Raw genomic sequence first — 20,736 nt, forward strand, 5'->3', positions numbered from 1 at the left:
ATCCGGCATCTAATAGCACTACTTGTAAGCATTGTAATTGTAGCATACATTGTCTGGAATAAAATATGATACAAGCGGTAGGCTATGCTTTTATTCAACGGTACTGTACCTTCTTAGCTAGCCTAGCTACTGTACAATCAGTAGATAGTTAATAATAGTAGCAAGCAGGATTCGCTTGGATAGGCTACCTGCCTTGTGTACGTGTGACATGATTAAATAACACTGGCATGTTTCTCGTTACAGGGGCGAAGTGTCGGAGGTAAAGGACCTTTATTGTACAAAGATGGGCATCATTCGTCTGTTATTCACGTTGCTAAACAATCCTCGAGTCATCGAGAGACTGGCTGATTCTCGTCCCATTCGACGTGCAGCTCAGATCACAGCCTTTGCCATTACCAAGGCACAGATCGCGGGGAAAGACGCATCTGCAAAGATGCTGAAGTCGGATACCCTCCGCCAGGTACGAGAAGAAGCCGGTGGAAGGATTCCCCGAGGCGTGGGCGATATAGGGTCCAGATTTAGAAGGGTGCGAGAGACATTTGTCAAGGAAATTAGAGAAGGTTTCAGAGACGCATCAAGGCAAATAAAAAAATGAAGTTGAAAAAATAATGTCCACTAAACCATACAGACTTTGTGAAGGACCTCACTGCCTATTTTTAAGCCTCAGTCCCATTGATGTGACTGTCAAGTGAATCAAAGGAGTAAACGAAAATGGGTGCAAATTATACAGCCATTCGAAATCGGTATTTGGCAACATTATATGTTAGGTGTGGTTAACAAGTACTGTAGACTTGACAACACTTCTGTGTGCTGGACTGTTAGTAAATAAACAATCAACCACACAATTTCTACCCACCTGCCATGCACAGATTGCACACACACTGCTTTGTCCTTGATGGCTGCTCTTAACCAGTTCCACTGACTGGGTTGACAAGAGATATGGAATGTTTCGAACTGTTTGCCAAACAGTTGAATTGTTCATCCCGAGGTTGGGATAATTGAATTATAGCTATGTGTTATGTGTGAACTGTACCCATAATTTAATAAAAATTTATTGTTGCCATAATCTGAGATGCATCTTAAACTACCAAAAGAGATGGGAATAAATCATCAACCTGATGACCGACCTTGTAGTCTTTGACATACGTCCAACTTAACAGCCTATAAACAGTGTCCTTACACTGCAGTTACAGCATGAAACCCCAAGAGGAACTTTAGTCTGTCTGTCATCATGTTCAAGCACACTGTAACCCTGTGACCTGTTTCATTATCAGGCTATAAATGGAACCACCACAGCCTATTGCACGTAGTTATAAAGACACAGTGTCCCAATGACAGTTGACAGGATGTAAGATAATAGCATGGAGACCCATTGTCCAACCATAGAAGATGACATAACAGACCACATAGGCTTTTTCATATGCTGATATTTAATAAGAATAACAGAGAAAATACTTAAAGCAGTATGTAGCTATACTTCTGCAGACACACTGGCCTGGCAACTAAATATTAGTTACATATTTATCATTTCATCAAGATATTGCTACGACTGTTAAGGCAAGCAGTAGTTCTGACAGAAATGAGTCAGTACATATACACTGATATGGTACCTGAGCATCATAGTAATAAATACATCTCTCATTAAAATACACATTAAATGGAGCAGATATGATCAGGACAGGACCATGGGTTAGCATTAGGGCATGTTGAGATGAGGACTGTGTGTTTGAACACTGTCAACATAGAAGCAGCAGGTCAGAATTGGGGCACATTCTTATGACATTCTTATGTTAAGTGGGGTTATGGTTCATTTGAGACCATTTCAAGCATATGTTTTGCCCATTCAATAAAATGTTCCACTTTGACACAAAATATGTTCCATATTAAAACACAGACGGATGTTCCTCGTCATTCTATGTTCTCCCCAACGTGAACGGAACTGCCGACCTGCACGGCCGCATGTCTGGAGCCACAAGCTGTATCCAAATAAATGAATATTAAAACTGTGCCTGTGATTAGCGGTAATTCGATTCAGAGCTAAGAAACAACTAAAAATCGTAAGTGCAAAGGTTTCCTTTGATTTTTCTATGTACTACTTGGGGAGAACAAATGAAGACAACCACCTGTTGACAAAAATTCCGCATTACACAAACACAGACCATGTGGTCCCAGTGCAACACTAATGCATATTCACTGATATGGCATTAGCTCATAGCATGTGCAGGACACGGCATATTCCCAGATATGGCGCGTGCCCGTTAAAGTAGTACAGTAGTCAGTGTAAAGCATAAGAAAGCGACTCCAAAGAGACACAAAAAACACTGTATAGTAAAGCATGTAACAGGCAAAAGCATATGCACTGATATGGCAGTCACCCTCAGTGATGCCATCGATGAGTCATCGCTCTTACTGAATGGGTTCACCCCGCCCTCTGGTCCAAGGGTCAGAGGTCATCACCAAAAGTCAAAAAGTAGCTTCAACATGTTGTCCCCCCCCCCCCCCCCTTAATCATTTACACCCACAAGTGCAAGTTCATCTAGTAGAGTAGTCAGCAATCACTGTAAAAGACAAGAGGACATGCTCAAAGGCACTGTTGGTGATTGACGCGCAGTTGAAGAGTGGTAGCTGATAAACAGAGATGGGACTGGAGGGCAGTGGGTGGGTAAGGCAGGTTGGGGGTGGGGTGAGGTGGGCGGGGCTAGGGTGAGGCGGGCAGGGGCTAGGTTGAGGCTGGGGTGAGGAGGGGTTGAGGCTGGGAATGTGGCTGGGGTGAGGGCGGGCTGGGGCTGGCGTGAGGAGGGGTTGAGGGTGGGGCTGTGGCACTGGTTGGAGCTGAGGGCAGGGGGGACGTGGGGTCAGGAGCAGGGGAAGAAGGCCAGGGACTAGACGTGTCTAGGCCCAGAGGAAGGAGAGCGCAGAGCTGAGCAGAGCCACCAGGAGCAGGGAGGCAGAGGACCTCACTGGGAGAAAACAACATCAAGAAATCACTGAACTGAATGACCTGAATCTATCTGAAAGAGTGGATGTCAAAGCAGTGTCTACATGCCATTGTTTGTGGGAGTGTAGCGTACCTATACTGGAGGAGTTACACTCCATGTTGGTCAGAGAGTGCATATACTCCTGCCCCAGCCAGTCCTCGTAGGTCTTCCTGTCGGCCACACCGATCAGGGCAACGGTGGAGTCTTTAAAGATCAGGTCGGTTCCTTCATAGCCGGTCGAGTCAAACATCCGGAAGCCTGGGCCTGCGTCATCTTTAAAGTAGCCCTGAGAGCGAGGAAGTGAGCGAGAGCATGTTGTCATTACAGAACACAACGTTAAATGTCTGACTTGATGTGTGGATGATGAAAGTGAGGTCGTCGTCGTCCCCCCATCCTGTGGGCAGGATGGTACAGTCTTACCTGGGCTCTGTCCAGCAGGCCGAAGACAGCATGGATGTTGGTGTCGGGTCGTACCATGACGGCGTGGGAGGGGACACGCGCCAGGTTGCAATGCTGGTACTGAGTCACCTCCACCCTGGAGCCCTGAGGACAGAGCAGCTGGAACTGGGAGGACTTGAGGTCCACTGCCCACGACTCCCCAGAGTTACCTGTCACATGCAAATTACACGTTTTGTTCAAGAGAAATATTGGGGCGCCTGGACATGATCTGCAGATAATTGTCGATGGAATGTTGTTTAGTGCGTACGCAGACACATACTATTCACTCGCACTACACGTTGGTCATTTACTCACACAATAACCCACTTGCGCAGACACACACACACACACACAGACACAGCTTGTACCGTCAGTGTTTTGGAAGACTGTGGAGTGTTTGATGAAGGCCACATCCCCTGATCCTGAGGCTAGACACCTGTACAGAATGAAAGCTCTGGTCAGTCACACACACCTGTTCAGCTGTCCCCAGAGATGTGTGTGTCTGAGAGCATTGGCATTGTGGGACTTGATGTTCTTTACCTGAAGGCTCCCTCGTATCCGTCAAACAGGTCCTTGTCCTTGTCACATTTGTTCTGTCCGCTGCTGTCCCCTTTACAAAGGTCACACAGGTTGCTAGGGAAACCGGGCTGGTTGGCCCCAGGGACACAGCTGCTCTGAAAGAACTCTCCCGCCGCTAAGAATCATGGGTAAAAAAAAGGAGACAGTCAGACACACGATGGAAAAACTACAAAACTACGGAAGACCACGGTGCACCCCCCCCCCCACACACACACACACACACACCCCTCTCTCTAACACACACTACCTTGAGGTATGTCGCACGGCTGGGGTCTGATGATACCCTTGTCCATCAGTGTTGCCATGGGAACATTCCAGCCAGCGGTGCGGCCGTAGCCCGTGTGGCAGGATCTCTTTCCCCTCAGGTCATCTAGAGTGTGGATGTCCTGGTTCGACTTCTTCACCACCGCCACCGAATAGTAGATACTACCATCATAGTCCCCTAGAGGGAGATGGAGAGAGAGATAGAGAGAGAGTGAGAGAGAACGATAGAGAGAGCGAGAGCGAGAGAGAGGAACAATATAGTGATGAAGAAGGAAGCAGAGAGAGGGATAGAGTGTTTTTTCAAGGATTATGGGTAACACTGGGTATCCAGTAGCTCCTACCTGTGTAGCTTTCTCCGGTGGCAGGAACCAGACCATAACTCTTCCCTGCTGTGTAGATGTAGCCTCCATCCAGAGTGATGGCATCGGCTTCTTTGTTCTACACACACACACATACACACACAGGCAACAGTTTGCTGTTTAACCCTCGATACAAAGCTGACTCGAGAGCATTTAGATGTGTCGCTGGGAAAAGCCTCGATGCGATGACATCCTACCTGGATCTTCTTCATGCAGTCTTCTACTGAGGAGCCGTACAAACACTGGATGACAGGTCTCAGGGACTTGTTGTCCATGGCGACGGCCATGTCTGCACACTTCTGCTGCTCCCCGCTCGACAACACACACCAGCGCAGGCCTTCAGGGACCTCTGGAAACACACGCAGAAGACGACGTGGAGAAGATGGAGAAGAGTAAGAGGCAGGGGTGGAGGATGGAAGGAGAGGAGAAGGATGAGAAGGTGCAGAGGAGGGGAAGAGAAGGTGGAGAGGAGAGAAGGAGGAGAGGGGAGGATGAGGAGAGGAGGAGATGTGGAGAAAAGAAAAAGGAGAGGAGGAGAGGTGGAGGAGAGGAGGAGAGGAGGAGAGGAGGAGAGAAGGTGGAGAGAAGGTGTGAGAGGAGGAGAGGAGGAGAGAAGGTGGAGAGGAGGAGAGGAAGAGGAGGAGAGGAAGAGGAGAGAAGGTGGAGAGAAGGTGGAGAGGAGGAGAGGAGGAGGAGAGGAGGAGGAGAGAAGGTGGAGAGAAGGAGAGGAGGAGGAGAGAAGGTGGAGAGGAGGAGGAGAGAAGGTGGAGAGGAGGAGAGGAGGAGGACAGAAAGTGGAGAGGAGGAGAGGAAGAGGAGGAGAGGAAGAGGAGGAGAGAAGGTGGAGAGGAAGAGGAGGAGAGGAAGAGGAGGAGAGGAAGAGGAGGAGGGCTCACCATTAGGATTACAGTCCATGGCTCTCAGGGCGTTGTGGTAGATGTCTCCCATCCACACCTTAGGATCCTCAGAACGAGCTTCAAGGAACTGTGTGGACGAATCACTGAAGAGCAGGTTGGTGCCTTCTACTGAGGAGAACATGGAGAAGCCAGACTTCTGCTGCAGGCGGAAACAGTACCCCAACACAGGGTTAGAACTTAGAAAACCAATTCAGGAACCAGGACTCGACAGACAACCTACACCAAGTCAAAGGGCCTAGAGCCTACCCACCAGGCCATCTTTCAGCATCTGGTAGACCAGGGAGCTGCTGATGTCATGGCGGACCACGATGCCACGGGCTGGCACCCTGACCAGGTGGCAGCGTCGGTACTCTGAGACGGGCATCCGCGTCCCGTCGCGGCACAGCAGCTGGTAGTCGGAGGAGCTCAGGCCCTGGGCCCAGACCTCCCCAGAACCTGAGACAGAGCAGCGGTCATGAAGGGTACCTGTCAGTCCTTCTACCCCATACTGTCTGTCTGTATATCTCTCTGTTTTTCTGTCTGTTTGTCTGTCTAACTGCCTGTTTCTATCATTGATAGAACATTCTCTATCTGTTTTTCCAGTTTTCTTTGTCAAGTTTCTCTGGCTCGCTGGCTGGCAGCCTGTTTCTCTCCTCGCCTGTCTGTCTGACTGTTGCAAAGGAAGATCAGCGTACCATCAGTGTTTTCTGCCACAGTTGTGTGTTTCACAAAGGCCACCTCTCCTGCATCCTCAACCAGGCACCTACATGAGAGAGAGAATGAGAGAGAGACACACAGACAGAGAGGAAAAGACAGAGAGAGAGCGAGAGAGAGAGAGAGAGAGTGGAAGAACAAGTAGTAAAAGAATGAGAGGAGAAAAAGACAAAAAGAATATTGGAAACAAATCCTACAGGTGATGTATGTAGTATGAATGCATCTGAGTGCGTGTCTGTGTCTGTGTTCATGTCTGTCTGTGTGTGTTACCTGAAGGCACCGCTGTAAGCAAAGTACTTCTCGTCCGTGGTCATGTCACACACGTGCTGCCCCGCCCCGTTGCCCACACACAGCTTACACAGGGAGGGGGGGTCGCCATGCGCCCCTGGGATACAGCTGGCACTGAAGAAGTCAGCCACCCCTGGAAATACACACACACACACACATAGCATTCACACACACTTCATTTAGACAACAGTACAAAAAAAACTGTTGTGTGTGTGTGAGTCTGCTTGTGTTTACCTGTGTGAAACACACTTGTATGTGTGTGTGTGTGTGTGTGTGTGTGTGTGTATGTGTGTGAGAGAGAAATAGATGGGAATCCTACCCTGAGAGATGTTACAGCCCATGACGGACATCTTGCCCTGGTCTATCAGGTAGCCCAGGGGCATGTTCCAGCCGGCCGTGCGGCCCTTGCCTGTGTGACAGGTCTTACGGCCCCTCAGAGAGTTGATGTTGACGCTGGGGTTTGCCTTCTTCACCACGGCAACAGCATAGTACACAGTGCCCTCTCCTGCAGAGGTCAAGGTCAAGGTATCAGAGCTGAGTGGTTAACTGAGGTAGTGTGACTTGGCACAGATCAGAAAGGCCGACTCTAAGTGTCTGATAAAGGGTATGGTTTAGGGGCCTGGTTCACATGGGTCAAAATTAACATTTGACAATAAAAAAAACAAAAACTCTATATCATGAGTTCACGTGAGTTGTAAACAGTAAACCTGGATATGGATCAGTTCACAGTACTGCCTGAACTGTGTCACAGTTCTGTGAGTGGGATCAAGGTTCCCTAGAGGCTTCCAGGGAACAGACCCACCAGATAAGGCTGATAGGAGCTCTTTACCTGCAGAATCGGACTCCCCGGCTGCCATTTTGAAGGAAGCCGTTTTCCCCAGTTCGTAGATGTCCTTAGAGTTTACGGAGAAGGCGTCCACTTCGTTCGCCTGTGTAACCAGAGAGTGGTGGTTATGTCGGACCGTTCAGTTCAGGGCCGTAATCATAATATATTTTGGGGGGGACACATCCCCCCCAATATTCAAATCTGGTAAAAAAAAAATGGTCCCCCCCCCCAGAATATATTTATATAAAAATAGAAATTAAACATAAATGTGCTACGCTACGACAGGCAACTATGCACGCTGTCCAAAATTATCATAAGACATGTAATAACTAGCTAAACTTCAAAAAAAGAAAAGGAAATTTCCCCAGCAGATTTCGTCCCCCTTAATAATGTTGACTCCATGGCTACGGCCTTGGTTCAGTTCAGTCTCAGCCTAATACATCACCTGTGTGTGACGTTTTAAAAAACGGTATTTCAATATTCGTAGTCATTTTATAATGATAGTAACTGAAGTAACTCTTTTTCTGAAATGGATCATAAATACCCCCTCCCTTCCGCTCACCGTGATTTTGCGCGCGCATTCCTCCACTGTAGTCACGTCGACGCATTTGAGCTCCGGACGAATTGAAGCTCTCATGAAGGCCTCCGACATGGCGTTACATTTCTTCGCCTCCTCTGTAGAGATCGTGCACCACCGTATACTGGTCTGGCCGGCAGCTGGAGAGAGCAATAACCCGCAATTGAAGCAATTAAATGTAATGCAATGAATTAACTCGGGAATAACTACCACAAGGCCAATGTAGCTACTGTATCCACAATACCCCTGAATCCTCCCTTAATATTGTATTTCATTTTCTGTAGCAAAAACCTTTAAAAACTGACCTACAAGGGGTTCCCTAAAGAACCTAAAGTTAACTTTATTCCTAAGGGTTATCTCGTCTTCTATTTTATATTCAAATGTTTCTATCTAGTTACCATTATTTTGTAACAAATGGTTTTATCTATCCTACAGCAATTTGTTTTAGAGTAAATTATTTATTAGGCTACTTATTTCATAAAATTTTTTTTTGCTGAAAATATTTTTGTAAAAACAGTTGCTGATTATCTATTCATAAATGTAAAACATTTCTTACCAGTTTGCAGTAACATGAAAAAAGAGCCGACTAGAATCCATATGGCCATAGTGATATCGCCCTGGTGCGTAAATGCCTCACTTGCTGTTCAATGCTCGTATTTATAACTGCCTGACCTCTGACTAAAGCTTCAAAGTCCAAATGCCAAGAAAAAATCCGGACGTCGGATGTGAATGAAGTTTTTAGTCTTTATTTACTGCTCAATTATGAAATTCACGCGGCATTTCTTGGTCGCCTGTCTTTTGTAGTTGGTGTGGCTGATGTGTTTACCCCGTGATCCCACCGTCTACCTGAAATGACACGTCCCTACCATCAGTACATGGCCGGTAGCCAAGACCAAAACACTGAAGGCATTGACTGGAGAAAGTTAACCCACACTCTGCTGACCTGGTGCTTTTCCACTGTCAACCGCTTCTGGACGTTTGGGTCTTTCTTTTTCATTTACAGATACAATTACCAATGTTCATTTGAAAGATGACGCCTGCATTTTTGGCATATTGAGAGTGTAGGTAAACTAAAAACCATCATGGAAGTATGAGAAGACAAGGCAGAGGTGTTGTTACTGGGGCACAGACCCCTATTCATATCCCTTTTTTTCTTTCAAGCTTGCTGCGCACAATGCACTACTAGGCTATAGAAACTCACCTTGCTAAACCCACTATAAAACAGTTCAGGGACGCAAGTTTGATATCAGCTTTTGCAGGGACATCAACAATTGAATAGTCAAAAAATTATCCGCTATTATTTGAGCGCAATTTCAGTTTTTTAGCTTGTTTGTATGTTTTAGTCAAAATATGATAATCGGTAGGCCTATCCAGTGGCGAAAATCTGCTATCAATTTTGGGGGGGACAATTATATTAAATGTTCTCAAGAGCAATTCCTGAGGGGGACACCAAAATTACTGCTGTAACACATAGCCTACATTGTAATATGTTAAATGTATATTATTGACATTATTAAAATGTCCTTATGTTTACAGTGATATATTGGATGGGGACAAATCCTATTTTTCCCAGGATGGGGGGTCGAGTCCCCCCTGGAATTTCCGCATATTGGCCTATCATTTAGAAACTTTCTTTAGTTTTGTAATGTTTTTTTAGCCTACCGCAATTCCGACTTGTGTGCCGAGTCCGACACCTAGACTTCTGTGTGCGTGCTGCTGTGGCTATTTGGCAAGCTCAGAAGAGACAAGATAAGATAAACCTTTATTTGTCCCACAATGGGGAAATTCGGGTATTGCAGCAGCAAAGTGGACAGAAGTATACATACAATTTACAAAGTAAGTACGAGATATTATAAAAAACAACAGTTGCATATGGAGACCAAATATAAATAAATACATGTAAATATTGTGTGTGTAGATCAGTGCTGGTTGTATAGTCTCACAGCAGCAGGAAGGAAGGACCTGTGGTCGGTCACCGAAGGAGCTGCTCAGTGCAGAGACAGAGTCCTGAAGCTGCTCAGTGCAGAGACAGACAGTGTCCTGGAGCTGCTCAGAGCAGAGACAGACAGTGTCCTGAAGCTGCTCAGTGCAGAGACAGACAGTGTCCTGGAACTGCTCAGTGCAGAGACAGACAGTGTCCTGGAGCTGCTCAGTACAGAGACAGACAGTGTCCTGGAGCTGCTCAGAGCAGAGACAGACAGTGTCCTGAAGCTGCTCAGAGACAGACAGTGTCCTGGAACTGCTCAGTGCAGAGACAGACAGTGTCCTGGAACTGCTCAGTGCAGAGACAGACAGTGTCCTGGAGCTGCTCAGTACAGAGACAGACAGTGTCCTGGAGCTGCTCAGAGCAGAGACAGACAGAGTCCTGGAGCTGCTCAGTGCAGAGACAGTGTCCTGAAGCTGCTCAGTGCAGAGACAGAGTGTCTTGGAGCTGCTCAGTGCAGAGACAGACAGTGTCCTGGAGCTGCTCAGTGCAGAGACAGACAGTGTCCTGGAACTGCTCAGTGCAGAGACAGACAGTGTCCTGTTAAGGGTAGGATTCATTGTCCATCATTGATGATAGCTACCATCCTCCTCTCTCCCAGCACCTGCACTGTCCATGGGGCGTCCCAGGACAGCACTGGCCTTCCTGATCAGTCTGTCTAGTCTCCTCCTGTCAGCTGTTGACATACTGACTAATAAATGAATGCACTGACTAATAAAGTAAATTGTTAACACTCAAACTTTAGATTTTACTGAGGCACAGCAGATTTATAATGGAGCACGTGGCCCAGTAAAAAGGGTCTAAAGACGGAAAACTGTTGGTGATTCTGTGTACCGTAGGACATCAATGTTATGTTCTCAGTTTCCCTTCTTCGTCATAAACTTTATTACACCTGAAGCATAATTCCAGCATCAGCAATCGCCGTTCCTTTTTGTGTTGCTTTTTGTGCTTCGGCACATTTTCTCTTTACAACTTCTACCAGGAGGGTATGAGGGTTCATTATCCGGATCATATTTTTTTTAATCTTTTCTTGTATCTGACCTTTACAACTCAATCCACATTTTATCGTTTTTTATTACATCCTTAGTGTACGTATGAACCGGATACCCTTTACGAGTGTGTGTGTGTGTGTGTGTGTGTTGGTGTGTGTGTGTGTGTGTGTGTGTGTGTGTGTGTGTGCGTGACTTCAGTACTACTTCACAGGGAGGTTACGTTAGTCTTGCTAAAGAAGAGTCCCCTTACCACAAAGACTTCTGATAAAACAGTTTATTGGCAGTTCTCTTCATAGGGACAGACATGTGGAAGGAGACAGGACGTGTTATATACATATTCAAACAGGAAGTAGAGGTGTTTCAGAGGAAGGAAGCAGTCAGATAGAAAACAAACAATCATCTCTGTGTGTTGTTGGGTTGTGGAGGATGGGAGGGGTCCAGGCAGGAAGTGACCTGCCCTGATGACGCCCCCTGCTGACAGCTGGGTCAGTGGTGCTTTAGGGCGCTTGGTCAGAACTTCTCTTGAAGACACAAGCCAGGGACAGACTCGTCGACATACACAAACACATGCACGCGCACACACACACACACTCTGTCTGGCCTTATGTGGAAGCTTGAAGATATGACATGTTGTTGCACTCCTTGGCAAACACACTGACCCTCAACCACTTCCTCTCCCCTTTCTTGGTTTTCCTATAATAACGAATATTGCTTTAACCATGCACATCACATGACACAAAGAGCTGACGCAGCCGTCATGAGATGGAGGGAGGGGTAGGAGAGCTAGCTGTGATGGATGTCCACCTCTACTTCAGTAACACAGGCTAACCCAGGTAGCAGGGGTGAAAGGTCATGGTTCGATGTTTCATAACCCCTGGCCCTGCCCACTGGGTCCCCGCCCAGCCCCCTCCAACTGTCCTCCCTCCCTTATCAACCAACGTGATCAAAAAGGGGAAAGTAAAGGAAAATATAGTCATATTCATATTTATATATATTGATATTTATAATATCCTTTCCACGATGCAAAGAAAACAAGTTCCCCAGATGCTTTTAAGTCTTGTTAAGTAAAATTCCATATAGACTTTCGTTATAACAAAATAGGCAGACGACTGAGCGCAATCATTCAAATCTCAGTGTACAATAGAATCTCTCATGTATTTCTTATTGGGCGCTTCGCCTCTCGCCAAACACCTGGATCCTGACGGCGACTTTCCTCCACGGAGGCTGTCGTCCCTGAGAGGACAGAGGCGCCAGGGACAAGACCAGGGCAGGTCCTACGGAAGGGGGACACACAGCTGTCCCTCTGGGGCCTCAGTCTGGCTGGGGAGAGGCTGTGATTGGATGGAAGATGAGAGAGAGCGAGAAAGAGAGAGCGAGAGAGAGCGAGAGAGAGCGAGAGAGAGCGAGAGAGAGCGAGAGAGAGCGAGAGAGAGCGAGAGCGAGAGAGAGGGACCGCCCATTGTGCTGGAGTGAAGAACCAAACCTCAACACTCACTGAACCTCGGGGCGGTCAAACGCCACAACACGCACACGCGTGTTGTGGAATGGCGGGGAGAGACACACAGATGTTGGTGTGTGTCCGACACAAGCAGGAAGGAGGGTTAAAGGAGCCACCAGACATCTAGACATGGATGGAAAAAAATCATACAGCCCAAAAACATGCTCTTTAAAGCTAGAACGTGCAAAAGTTAGCCTCTTTGTGTCACTGTTTCTTTACAAACCCATACACGAATGCATTTACTTTCATTAATATGAAAAAAAAACAACAACAAAGAAAAAACAAAAACATAATCATACAGCATATATATTACTCCTAAATCATTTTCCTTAAACATTAAGGAAGTGTAGCATATTCATCTCCCCCAATCAGATGGTCAGACACGTAGCCCCTCCCCCTGAGCAGTGACAGGTATCTGATCCAGAGCCCATGTAAAACACCAGAGTCACACCTGACCACCACGATTAGCGCGAGTGTGTATAGGGCATGTGTGTTTGTGTGTGCACATGTTTATATGAGAGTGTCCGATTTAGGGAGCTCTGTCAAGTGATCATCGTTGCAAACACTACCGTGTCTACTACGAAGTGAGACGTGCAGTGTACTGGAGTGTGTGACTGTGTGTGTGTGTGACTGTGTGTGTGGAGGGCGAGAGGGCCAGCGACGCACACCGAGCCAGGTTTGTAATAGAAAAACAAGTGAAGCCAGAGAAGGAAGAATACAAAGTAAAGAGTCTCCCCGGGTCTCTTTCCCCTCACAGCTTGTCCTTGGAGGGGACCCAGATGAAGGGACCCGACTGCTCCTCGATGATCTGCTTCACCAGCTCGTACACCTCCTCCAGAGAGTCCCCCTCCACCACGGCTGGGGCACGGGGAGGAGGGGGGGGAGATAAAAGGAGGATCGGCGAGAAGGAGGGAAGAGGATGTGAGGATAAAGGAGAGGTGAGAATAGAGAAGTGGAGAGGAGGAGAAAGAAAAAGGGGGGGGGAGGTGTGGAGTTAAATCCCAGTTGTACAGTGGATTATTTTAAGATGTGTGCACGGATGTGTACAGGATTTGTGTGTGTGTGTGGAGGGTTTGTGTGACTCACCTGTGAAGTGCTCAGTGAACTCCAGCTCCAGCTTCAAGGCTCGCTCAAACGTCTTCCTCCCCTGTTCTTCAGTTAGTCTCTTATTCATCTCCCTACAGAGCGAGACAAGGAGAGAGAGAGAGAGAGAGAGAGGTGGGTGAAAAGAGGAAGGGGAGGGGATGGAAATGGAGAGAGGGAGCCATGTTACAGATGGACTGTAACATGCCACCTCTACTCTACTGTATATCTTCCAAAACTCAAATTCCCAGAACCCCCCTCCCCCTAGGCTTGTTCAAAGACCCACACCCTGACGTGACGAGACGGAGTCAAAGAGTTCCGTCGGAGAAAAGTGAGGGTGAACTCACATGATATTTTCTATGGACCGGGGTTTGATGAAGATGGCGATGGGGTGGAGCTGGGCCAGCTGGAGGCGTCTGATGGCGTTGCCCGACACATCCAGGATACAGTGTTTACCCTGGGAGAGAGAGACAGAGAGAAAGAGGGAGAGAGGGAGAGAGAGAGAGAGAGAGAGAAGGAGGGAGAGAGAGAGAGAAAGAGAGAGAGACAGAGAGAGACAGAGAGGGAGGGGGAGAGAAAGAGAGAGAGAGAAGGAGGGAGAGAGAGAGAGGAGGAGAGAGAGACAGAGAGAGACAGAGAGGGAGGGGGAGAGAGAGAGAGAGAGAGAGAGAAGGAGGGAGAGAGGGAGACAGAGAGAGAGAGAGAGAGAGAGAGAGAGAGAGAGAAGGAAGGAGGGAGGGAGAGACAGAGAGAGAGGAGGGAGAGAGGGAGAGACAGAGAGAAGGAGGGAGAGAGGGAGAGAGAGAGAGACAGAGAGGGAGAGAGAGGAGGGAGAGAGAGACAGAGATGGAGGGGGAGAGAGAGAGAGAGAAGGAGGGAGAGAGGGAGAGAGACAGAGAAAAGGAGGGAGAGAGGGAGAGAGAGGAGAGAGAAAGACAGAGAGAAGAAGGAGAGAAGGAGAGACAGAGAGGGAGGGAAAAAGAGAGAGAAGGAGAGATAGAGCGAGAGAGAGAGAGACAGAGAGAAGGAGGGAAAGAGGGAGAGTGATGGAAAGAGACAGAAGAAGAGGGGGGAGCAAAAACGTGCGAGAGAGGGAGAGAGAAAGAAAGAGTATTACAGACATTGCAGCACAGTCATCCTGATATCTCCTCCTCTCCCTCACCTCCCCATCCCTCCTCCTTCCCTGCTGTATTCCTCCTCCCCTCCTCCAATCCCTCCCTCCCTCCCCTCCCCTTCCCTCCTGCCGTCTCTGGCCTCCCTCCCCCGATCTTCTCCTCACCTTGTCGGCCACCTCTTTGACAGACAGAACGCTGGTGCCATACAGGTGGCTGTTGTACTGGCCCGCCTCGATGAACTTGTGCTCCTGGATCTCCTTCTCCATCAGCTCCCTGGATGCCATGAAGTGGTAGTCCCTGCCGTCCACCTCGTAGTCCCGCTTAGGGCGCGTCGTGTCTACACGCACACACACACACACACACACAAACACACACACACACACTAAGAGTTGGCTTGAGGACCTGATGCAGTCGAGGAACCGCTGGCTGAGATGGAACACAGGAACCATGTTCTAGGGGAACGGGAAACCCGGGCAGAGAGGAGTTACTCACGGGGAACACACGACCCAAACTTTTCAGGAAACTCTGAGATGAGGTCATCGTTGATCCGGTCTTTCATTGGTCCGAGAATGATAACAGGGCGCGTGTAGTTGACTGGGGAGAGAATCTGCTGTTACACCCGCTGGCCACCAGAGGGCGTTACTCCCTCAGTAAAGAACCACAACATTAAACATCCAGAAGGAAGTTGATAATTGATGGCACATAATTAAAACATTTCCTCATGTCAATAGAAAAAGAGTAATGGTGGACAGGACGGAAGGAAGAATAGGAGGAGGGGCTTACCTTCCTGCTGCATGACTGGCTGGTAGGTCAGGGCGCCCTCCTCCTGGTCACCTGACGGAGAGAGGACAGCGTGATTGGACAGAGGCGTGGTGTGCGGTGGAGCAAGTGCTCAGCATGCTGCATACAGTATGTGTGTGTGTTAAGATTCTGCTTTGGCCAGCCAGTTGTCATGATGGGGTGAAAGAGTGGGGCTCAGCTGGCTGAGGATCCTGAAGCAGCTGTTTATATGAGAGAGAAAGAGAAAGGGATAGAGCGAGGGAATGAGAGAGAGAGAGAGAGAGGGTAGAGAGAGATGGAGGGGCAGAGACAAAAGGTCGAAAGAGAGAAATATAGAGAAAAAGGGAAAAAAAGAAGGAGAGAGAGAAGCACGAAAGTGCAAGCAGGCACTGCACTTTATCCAGCAGCCCGAGGGAGAGGGGAGAGAGGAGAGAGAGAGAAGAGAAAGAGTGAGCAGCAGAGAAGCTGCAGAGGTAGGACCAATAGCTGTGCAGATGAAAGCGTGTGCACACTCCAGCTCTGTAACTCAAAGGATACTGTGAGCTATACAGACATGCTCAGAACCACACATACACAAACACACACACAGGAAAAGACAGAGAGAGAGAGAGAGAGAGAGAGAGGGAGAGGGAGACAAAGAGAGAGGAGAGAGAGAGGAGAGAGAGAGCCAGAGAGAGAGACAGAGAGAGAGAGAGAGGGAGGGAGAGTCAAAGAGAGAGAACGAGAGAGAGAGCCAGAGAGAGAGACAGAGAGAGAGAGAGAGAGAGAGAGAGAGAGAGAGAGAGAGTCGGAGGGATGGAACTTACGGCAGCTACTCTCACTATCGCTGGCATTAGAGGTTACATGCTCTGGAAGTGACAACAGAGGAGGGTCAACACATCAACGCACACAACTCAAAACACACAGATGCTATTGAACTGAGACAGACATACATAAATACACATGGAGGAGCACTATTAACCAGCGCACGCTTAAGGAAGACAGGGAGCAGACAGGGACCTGCCAGCAGACGGCAGTGTGAGCAACGTCCTGGAAATAAGGGTGTGGACGCAGTACTTTAGACTCTCTCTCACTCTCTCTCTCTTTCTCTCCATCCCTCTCTCTCCCTCTCCCTCTCTCTCTCTCTCTCTCTCTCTCTCTCCATCCCTCTCTTGCACTGATAGCAAATAGCCCTTTCAACATTTACTCAGAGTGATGAACGTCATTATGGGGGATGAATGTTATCACTGGGACTGCACACTACACCATCATCTCCCCCCTCCCCCCTCTCTCACACAGACACACACACACACGCACGCGCACACACACACATCCCCACTGACAGGCTAAACAATGCTTCTGCCTCCTGTCCAAACAGCAGCCCTGTCATTGGCTCCGCTGGGCTGTGGTGGGCTCTGTCACAGTGACTGGAGGATGGGGGTGAGGGGCCCCACTGTTCTGATGTCCACCCCTAACAGCCTGGGCTTATGAAGTGGCTGCCATCGAGCCGTGTTCAGGTGAAGCTGTGTTGAGCCGTGTCGAGCTGTGCTCAGGTGTGTTCACGGGTGTTCAGATGAAGAAGTGATATGGTAGCAAGGGCGGAGGGGGTCTCTGAGAGCTCGGGGGGGGGGGGGGGGGAAGGGGGGTGGAGCTGTGAAGAATGTCTTACCTTTGTCATCAGAGTCCTGAGAGGGAGTCACCACAGGGGAAAACACACCAGAGACAAGAGACACACTTGTTACTGGGGCACACACAACGTGTCTGTGTGTGTGTCTGTGTGTGTTTGTTTGTACGCGTGTCTCTATAAATAATAATCCATTAGCAGGTGTTGTGGCGCCGGGTGACTCATTCAGCAGTGCGCGTGACGGTGACAACACCAGCTCGACGACAGCCAGCATGAGAGAGAGCGTGCCATCATATGACTACTGACTCACAAGTGCTCACCTTTGTGCAGAGGAAACACCTATCCATTTCATGAAACCGAGTGAGCACTTTGAGCCGGCAAAATATCATTGATTCAACACAGATGGAGCTTGACATCATGTACATTTCTGAGAGGTCTCCATGGCAGGGAGGATGGAGGGATGGATGGATGTCGAACAGATGCTCACTCACCATTCTCTCCTCGGACCTGGGGCTGGCTTTGGCCATCTTCAGCCGAGACCTCTCTTTCTTCTCTGCCCTGCATGACGGGAGGAGAGACAGGCCGTGAGACAAGGAGAGAGAGGAGGCCGAGAGGAGGGAGAGACCAGAGGAGAGGAGGAGAGACCAGAGCAGAGAGAGACCAGAGGAGAGGAGGAGAGACCAGAGCAGAGAGAGACCAGAGGAGAGGAGGAGAGACCAGAGCAGAGAGAGACCAAAGGAGAGGAGGAGAGAGACCAGAGCAGAGAGAGACCAGAGGAGAGAGGAGACCAGAGCAGAGAGAGACCAGAGGAGAGGAGGAGAGACCAGAGCAGAGAGAGACCAGGAGAGAGAGACCAGAGCAGAGAGAGACCAGAGGAGAGGAGGAGAGAGAGACCAGAGCAGAGAGAGACCAGAGGAGAGGAGGAGAGAGAGACCAGAGCAGAGAGAGACCAGAGGAGAGGAGGAGAGAGAGACCAGAGCAGAGAGAGACCAGAGGAGAGGAGGAGAGAGAGACCAGAGCAGAGAGAGACCAGAGGAGTGGAGGCAAGAGGTAGCAGGGGGTAAAGGGAGGCTCCAAGGAGCACCTAGATGAAATATTAAACATCATCATGCCTTGAAATGAGCCTTGCTATTCTGGGCTGAGCGCTACTGTGTGTGAGATGCTCTCTGCGGTTCTCCAGTAACTAAGTGAGAGCCGGGCTCAGCTGAGCATGACTGCAGCTGACAGGTGAGTCAGACACGGGGCTCAAACGGACCTGCTAGAGGAAATCACTTCTTTTTTGACTGCGACCTGTAGAGGGGGGGGGGGGGGGGGGGGCTATTCACCAGGCAAAGAAGTGGGATTCATTTCGGGCATCGTTGTCTTTTTTAGTTTTCTACGTTTTTGTGATCGTGAGTCTGTGACTCATCTTTACCGCATTCTAATGAGCCCCACGGCAACGGGTGGAAATTAAAGATGGGTTTTCATTTATTTTTATGAGGCCATTTATGCAACATTTTCATTATTAAAGTTTCATTTATTTTATGCCACCAGTTAAATGTATCTCATCCCCACCCCAAAATTAAATAATTCCCACTGTTGAGTCAGAGGTAAATCCCAGTGACTACAAGCTGCAAATCACATCACCTTCAATTTATTTAAACAACTTCTTCTTGTTGTTTTCTTTTGTAATATGTGTGAGTATTGAACGGGAGGGGGGGGGGGGGGGGGTTGCCTGGGGTTTGAACTGGGAGCAGCTGAGTGGTTGGTTGCCCATGCCAGGCAAGAGCAATCAAGGCCAGAGAGTTGGGGTGTGAATGAGGAGGATGAGGACCTCTCCTCTCTCTCCTCTCTGCTGCAGCACCTTTCTGCTGCTGCTCGTCCTGCCTAGCCGCAGAAGACAGGGAGCACAGCAGGATAGAGAGGGAGGGAGAGAGGGAGGGAGGGAGGGAGGGAGGGAGGGAGGGAGGGAGGGAGGGAGGGAGGGAGAGAGAGAGAGAGAGAGGGAGGGAGGGAGGGAGGGAGGGAGGGAGGGAGGGAGGGAGGGAGAGAGAGAGGGAGGGAGAGAGGGAGGGAGGGAGAGAGGGAGGGAGAGAGGGAGGGAGAGAGGAAGGGAGGGAGAGAGAGAGAGAGGGAGGGAGAGAGGGAGGGAGAGAGGGAGGGAGAGAGAGAGAGAGGGAGGGAGGGAGACAGTAAGAGGAAGAGAGCGAGAGAGACAGTAAGAGGAAGAGAGCGAGAGAGACAGGGAGGGAGGTAAATGGAAAGAGAAACAGAGACAATGAGAGGGAGACAGTGAGAGAAAGAGAGTGAGAGAGAGGGAGAGAATGGGGGATGAGTGAAAGAGAGTGACAGACAGAGGGGGAGGGAGGGAGGGAGGAAGGAGAGCGGGCAGGTGAGATGTTGCTTCTCACTTGTTCATCACCTCACCTCTCCAGCATATGAAATGACGAGAGGGAGCGAAAAGAGGAGAGGCGAGACACGACGCGGAGGGGAAAAAAAGAGTGAGGGAAGGAGAGTGGGGGAGGGGGGGGAGAAAACCATAAATAAATGTAAACGGGGAAAATCAAACTTTCCGGCCCTTTGACAGAACCAGCGGTTCTCAATCCTTCTCACTTCTGTCAAGTCGGCACACGAACAGAGGACGCTCCTTCTTTCCCAACCCTCTTCCCCACCCCCACAGGCCCTCTCCATGACCCCTGACCCCTGACCTTTTCTTGCTGGGGATGACCCCGACCTCCTCCGCCTCTCCGTGCGGCGTCACCAGCCTGGCCTGCCACCACTCCTCGTCCGAGGTGTTCACCACGTGCAGGATGTCCCCGAAGCGGAAGGCCAGCCCCTGGCCCGAGTCCCGGCCTCGCTCGTACTCAAACAGCGCTCTGGGGAGGAACGACACACACACGCACACACACCGTGAAGAGCCGTCAAACACAAACACACAAGTAAAGCAGTCCTACTAACACACACATACACAGTTACGCACAGAGTTAAAGCAGTTACACACACGGATTAGTCATACAGTCACACAGACACACACAGTCACACACACAGGCACACTTCGAGCAGTCACACACACACAAACACACACAAACTGTAGATGCTTGTTTGCCATCCAAGTTTTGGTGTCAATGAATGGAAGGGTCTTATACATGTCCCCGTGACAGGTGAGTCTGCGAGGTCGAGGCTGGGGGAGAGGTCGAGGCTGAGGGAGATGTCGAGGCTGGGGGAGAGGTCGAGGCTGGGGGAGAGGTCGAGGCTGGGGGAGAGGTCGAGGCAGGGGGAGAGGTCGAGGCAAGGGGAGAGGTCGAGGCTGGGGGAGAGGTCGAGGCTGAGGGAGATGTCGAGGCTGGGGGAGAGGTCGAGGCTGGGGGAGAGGTCGAGGCTGGGGGAGAGGGCGAGGCTGGGAGAGAGGTCGAGGCAAGGGGAGAGGTCGAGGCCTGGGTCTTCCACACAGCCAGCGGGATCCAGAAATGAACACATCCGGTCCTCCTGATTACAGCTGCCGAATAAATACGCTGCTCCCTGGAAACAGCTGAGGACGGCGTTTTCGAGCCGTACAACCTGGAACCTTCTTTAGACTAACCAGTCCACAGGGATGCCACTTCCGTATAATAAGCAGGAAGTAGAGCACAAAACGTCTGTGCGTGTGTGTGTGCTCGATAGAGTGTGTTTTTGTCTGTGCGTGCGTGTGAAAGAGAGAGACGGTGTTTCTGTCTGTGTGTGTTTCAGTGAGGGAACTAGAGCTGAAGTAACGACCATCCCCTAAAGTCTCGACCGCCTCATCCC

The 20,736-nt window shown here is 49.5% G+C and overlaps 2 protein-coding genes across 3 annotated transcripts in view; both read right to left on the reverse strand.

Annotated features, from left to right (window-relative positions):
* Window positions 1-2,488: 2,488 nt before the first annotated feature.
* Window positions 2,489-8,756, reverse strand: meltf (melanotransferrin). 2 transcript variants are annotated; one of them, XM_047028377.1, is made up of 16 exons: window positions 8,476-8,756; window positions 7,905-8,059; window positions 7,346-7,445; window positions 6,836-7,021; window positions 6,499-6,649; window positions 6,210-6,277; window positions 5,786-5,970; window positions 5,515-5,671; window positions 4,816-4,967; window positions 4,601-4,697; window positions 4,243-4,437; window positions 3,957-4,110; window positions 3,785-3,852; window positions 3,399-3,586; window positions 3,072-3,264; window positions 2,489-2,960 (listed from the first exon to the last, which is right to left on the reverse strand). In XM_047028377.1, the coding sequence occupies exons 1-16, from the start codon at window positions 8,522-8,524 to the stop codon at window positions 2,893-2,895; spliced, it is 2,166 nt and encodes a 721-aa protein (XP_046884333.1). In that variant the 5' UTR covers window positions 8,525-8,756; the 3' UTR covers window positions 2,489-2,892. The 2 variants fall into 2 exon arrangements, with proteins under 2 accessions (XP_046884333.1, XP_046884332.1); XM_047028376.1 differs by having other exon boundaries at window positions 5,515-5,674.
* Window positions 8,757-11,152: 2,396 nt separating this feature from the next.
* Window positions 11,153-20,736, reverse strand: part of LOC124472351 (disks large homolog 1-like) — a 59,546-nt gene continuing 49,962 nt past the window's right edge. Inside the window, exons 16-25 of the mRNA XM_047027138.1 lie at window positions 19,662-19,903; window positions 17,466-17,532; window positions 17,020-17,035; window positions 16,178-16,219; window positions 15,375-15,425; window positions 15,084-15,185; window positions 14,756-14,928; window positions 13,824-13,933; window positions 13,480-13,571; window positions 11,153-13,251 (exon numbers count right to left, since the gene is read on the reverse strand). Coding sequence (XP_046883094.1) covers window positions 13,145-13,251; window positions 13,480-13,571; window positions 13,824-13,933; window positions 14,756-14,928; window positions 15,084-15,185; window positions 15,375-15,425; window positions 16,178-16,219; window positions 17,020-17,035; window positions 17,466-17,532; window positions 19,662-19,903 — 1,002 coding nt within the window. The 3' untranslated portion in view covers window positions 11,153-13,144. The remainder of the gene's footprint in view (window positions 13,252-13,479; window positions 13,572-13,823; window positions 13,934-14,755; window positions 14,929-15,083; window positions 15,186-15,374; window positions 15,426-16,177; window positions 16,220-17,019; window positions 17,036-17,465; window positions 17,533-19,661; window positions 19,904-20,736) is intronic.

The sequence above is a fragment of the Hypomesus transpacificus genome, chromosome 10, assembly GCF_021917145.1.
Source record: "Hypomesus transpacificus isolate Combined female chromosome 10, fHypTra1, whole genome shotgun sequence".
In the NCBI taxonomy this organism is placed as follows: Eukaryota; Metazoa; Chordata; class Actinopteri; order Osmeriformes; family Osmeridae; genus Hypomesus; species Hypomesus transpacificus.

Bases quoted from the DNA above. Each gene is read 5' to 3' on its own strand.
- meltf (XM_047028376.1), bottom strand. From the start codon at position 8,524: ATGGCCATATGGATTCTAGTCGGCTCTTTTTTCATGTTACTGCAAACT. The intron at 4,111-4,242 runs GTAGTGTGTGTT...CATGATTCTTAG, and splicing joins GCCGTGCGACATACCTCAAG to CGGCGGGAGAGTTCTTTCAG. The intron at 3,265-3,398 runs GTAAGACTGTAC...CCTCGCTCTCAG, and splicing joins GCCTGCTGGACAGAGCCCAG to GGCTACTTTAAAGATGACGC.